The 3331-nt window shown below is 26.8% G+C and overlaps 1 protein-coding gene across 6 annotated transcripts in view; it reads left to right on the forward strand.

Annotated features, from left to right (window-relative positions):
* The first annotated feature begins 210 nt into the window (after positions 1-210).
* LOC111687393 (WD repeat domain phosphoinositide-interacting protein 2) overlaps positions 211-3331 on the forward strand; it is an 18866-nt gene continuing 15745 nt past the window's right edge. For all 6 annotated transcript variants that reach the window (XR_002762816.2, XR_002762815.2, XM_023449829.2 and 3 more), the window contains exon 1: positions 211-403. Coding sequence is in view for 4 of the 6 variants with exons in the window: in XM_023449829.2 (XP_023305597.2) it covers positions 351-403 (53 nt within the window). In the remaining 2 variants the exon portion in view is untranslated. The remainder of the gene's footprint in view (positions 404-3331) is intronic.

A 3331-nucleotide genomic window follows, 5' to 3' on the forward strand; every position in this document is an offset into this window, starting at 1 on the left:
CGTTAGAAAAAACATAGCAGAGAGAGAAAAAATCGAAAAAAGCAAATAATTTTCAAACAAAGAAAAAAATTATATATTACTATATATAATAAAACAATTTGCAGAATAAATAAAAAGAGATTTTAACGAATATTTTAAGAAAATAAACGAAGAATTTTAAAAATACATACACACAACTAATTAATTAAAGAAAAAAAGAAAAATATTTTTAGAAAGAAAACGACAGTGTTTATTTTTGTAGTATAGATATTATTACAAAAAGTGTACCTAACAAAAGAAAAGAAAGAGCAATTGATTTGTTAAAAAATTCCAAAAAATTATTTTGACAAGAAAAACTTAAGGAAAAACTAATGTCATCTACCATGGCTGAAGGATATATTATGAATTTTAATCAGGACTTTACGTAAGTTAATAAATTAATTACATTTTTTGCATTTCTTTCAATTACTATTCGTAGACCTTGAAAATAGTTTAAGCAGAATATGAAATGCTTAAAAACTAAGGTCACTTTTTGGTTTAACAAATAGTACTATCTAATGGATTTTAAATAAACCTCATATTTTTGCAGTTGTTGGTATGTATTTGGAAAGGAGTGGGGGCGGGGAGATTGCAGAAAAGTATATTTTGTTACCATCCTTACCCCCTCCCCAATTAGGCACCTTTTTTCCTTTTAAAAAGGGTTGGTTTGTTAAATAAATTTCTTTCATGACAGGTGAGGTTTTCAATAAGGGAAGGGGGTAGATACCTTATAATAAACAAGTTAATTTTAAATTTGGTAGGTAGCTGACTAATGTGTACCTATTTTCAGGGTTGTTTTTTAACTAAATTACGTTTTAAGTTTTCTCTTCATTAATGTTTATTTATTAGAAGAAGTTAGTTACTTTACAATAAAAGCTAAATACCAATTTAGTTAAATAAATAATTTTTCAATTGTTATTAAAAACTCATCACTTCACCCACCACCCTTTCTTTCTTGGTTTTATTTTCTTTTTTTCTGAAGTTTATTATTTATTTCTATTCTCTTTTTGTTATTCAACTTTAATTACACTCTTCTCTTTCAACTCCCTCAATAATTTCCATTAATAAAAAAAACACCAAACAACAACAAACAACAGCTGTTTTTATTTTATTTGTACTTCTCTTTATCTACCAGTGTTACCAGAAATTTTTTTCCAAAAACTGAAAACAATTTATGCAAAAGCGATTATTAAGTTATCAATGGTTATTAAAATTTGATTAGTAAAACATTGCTAAACTTAATAATCGTTTTTGCATAAGATGTTTAGTTTATTTATTTGAAATTTTGCAAAAAAAAAATTAATTGTCAACAGCTCTTGCTCTTGAAATACTAATATGACAACACTGGCTACTACTCTTCTTTGTTTACTAAACACTTTTGTTATTGTGTTTGTTTTGTTATTTTTTTCCTATTTAAAACTGTGTTATTTTTTGTTGTTTAACTATTTCTTTAAAAAACAAAAATATATTTCTTTGTTTTTATAAAGCTTCAACTTAATTAAATATTTATTGTTATTGTTGTTTTTTCTATAGTTTTATTTTGTTTTTAGTTTTTACAATATGTATAATAGTTTGTGTTTGTTTGTGTGTTAATGATGTCATTTTCATTTACGTCAAAAATAAATTAATGAAGAGTATTAAATTACAGCGTAATTTTGCAAATAATTTATAAACAAGTTCTTTAGCAAAGTTTTGAATGGAACTAGAGCTGCACTGCTGAACTAGAAGTGAATTAGAAGTGAATTAGAACTGAACTAGAACTGAACCAGAATTGAACTAGAACTAGAACTGAACTAGAAGTGAACTAGAACTGAACTAGAACTGAACTAGAACTGAACTAGAACTGAACTAGAACTGAACTAGAACTGAACTAGAACTGAACTAGAACTGAACTAGAACTGAACTAGAACTGAACTAGAACTGAACTAGAACTGAACTAGAACTGAACTAGAACTGAACTAGAACTGAACTAGAACTGAACTAGAACTGAACTAGAACTGAACTAGAACTGAACTAGAACTGAACTAGAACTGAACTAGAACTGAACTAGAACTAGAACTGAACTAGAACTAAACTAGAACTGAACTGGTACTGAACTAGAACTGAACTAGAACTGAACTAGAACTGAACTAGAACTGAACTAGAACTGAACTAGAACTTAACTAGAACTGAACTAGAACTGAACTAGAACTGAACTTGAACTGAACTAGAACTGAACTAGAACTGAACTAGAACTGAACTAGAACTGAACTAGAACTGAACTAGAACTGGACTAGAACTGAACTAGAACTGAACTAGAACTAGAACTGCACTAGAAATGAACTAGAATTGAACTAGAACTGAACTAGAACTAAACTGGAACTGAACTAGAACTGAACTAGAACTGAACTAGAACTGAACTAGAACTGAACTAGAACTAAACTAGAAATGAACTAGAAATGAACTAGAAATGAACTAGAAATGAACTAGAAATGAACTAGAAATGAACTAGAACTGAACTAGAACTAGAACTGAACCAGAACTGAACTAGATCCGAACTAGAACTGAACTGGAACTGAACTAGAACTGAACTAGAACTGAACTAGAACTGAACTAGAACTGAACTAGAACTGAACTAGAACTGAACTTGAACTAAACCAGAACTGAACTAGAACTGATATCAAATTAAAATTAAAAAAATTGTATTTTATTCTTTTTATTTTTTTTAACAAAGCAATAATATTTTAAGAAATAATCAAATTAACTAGAATTTATATAAAGTGTTATTATATTCCTAATCAGCTCACCACCAAAAATAGCTATTAAATACTAAGTAAATTTCATAGACTATAATACATATTTGTATTAAAACAATAAAGTTATTTATTTTCGAAACAGGTAAATGTACGAATTTCTTGAATTAAATTTCAAGGTTTTATTGTTAACATTTAATATTTACTAATTGTCTGAATAATTCTTTTTCCAATTTTTTCCCCCAGATGTAAAGAAGTTAAAATATGAGCTAAAGATTAAATAAAAATACTTGCTAAGCATGATAAACGAGTTTGAAATTAAGAATTATATAAGAAATCATTAGATTTATAGCAAAAGTAAATATTGTTAAATATTTTTTTATACTAAAGTATTATAAATTTGCAAATAGCTTAGGTAAATATTGATATTGAAACGGTTTGCGAAATAAAACCAATATTTTGTAATTTCTTTATTCTTCGCTATTTCAATTCCAATTACTCAATCCAGTTCATTGAACTTTTTCAGTTTTTGTTACATTAGTAATCTAATGTACTTTTTAAATATTTCAAATAATGTATTT

Source organism: Lucilia cuprina, chromosome 2 (assembly GCF_022045245.1).
Source record: "Lucilia cuprina isolate Lc7/37 chromosome 2, ASM2204524v1, whole genome shotgun sequence".
Classification (NCBI taxonomy): domain Eukaryota; kingdom Metazoa; phylum Arthropoda; class Insecta; order Diptera; family Calliphoridae; genus Lucilia; species Lucilia cuprina.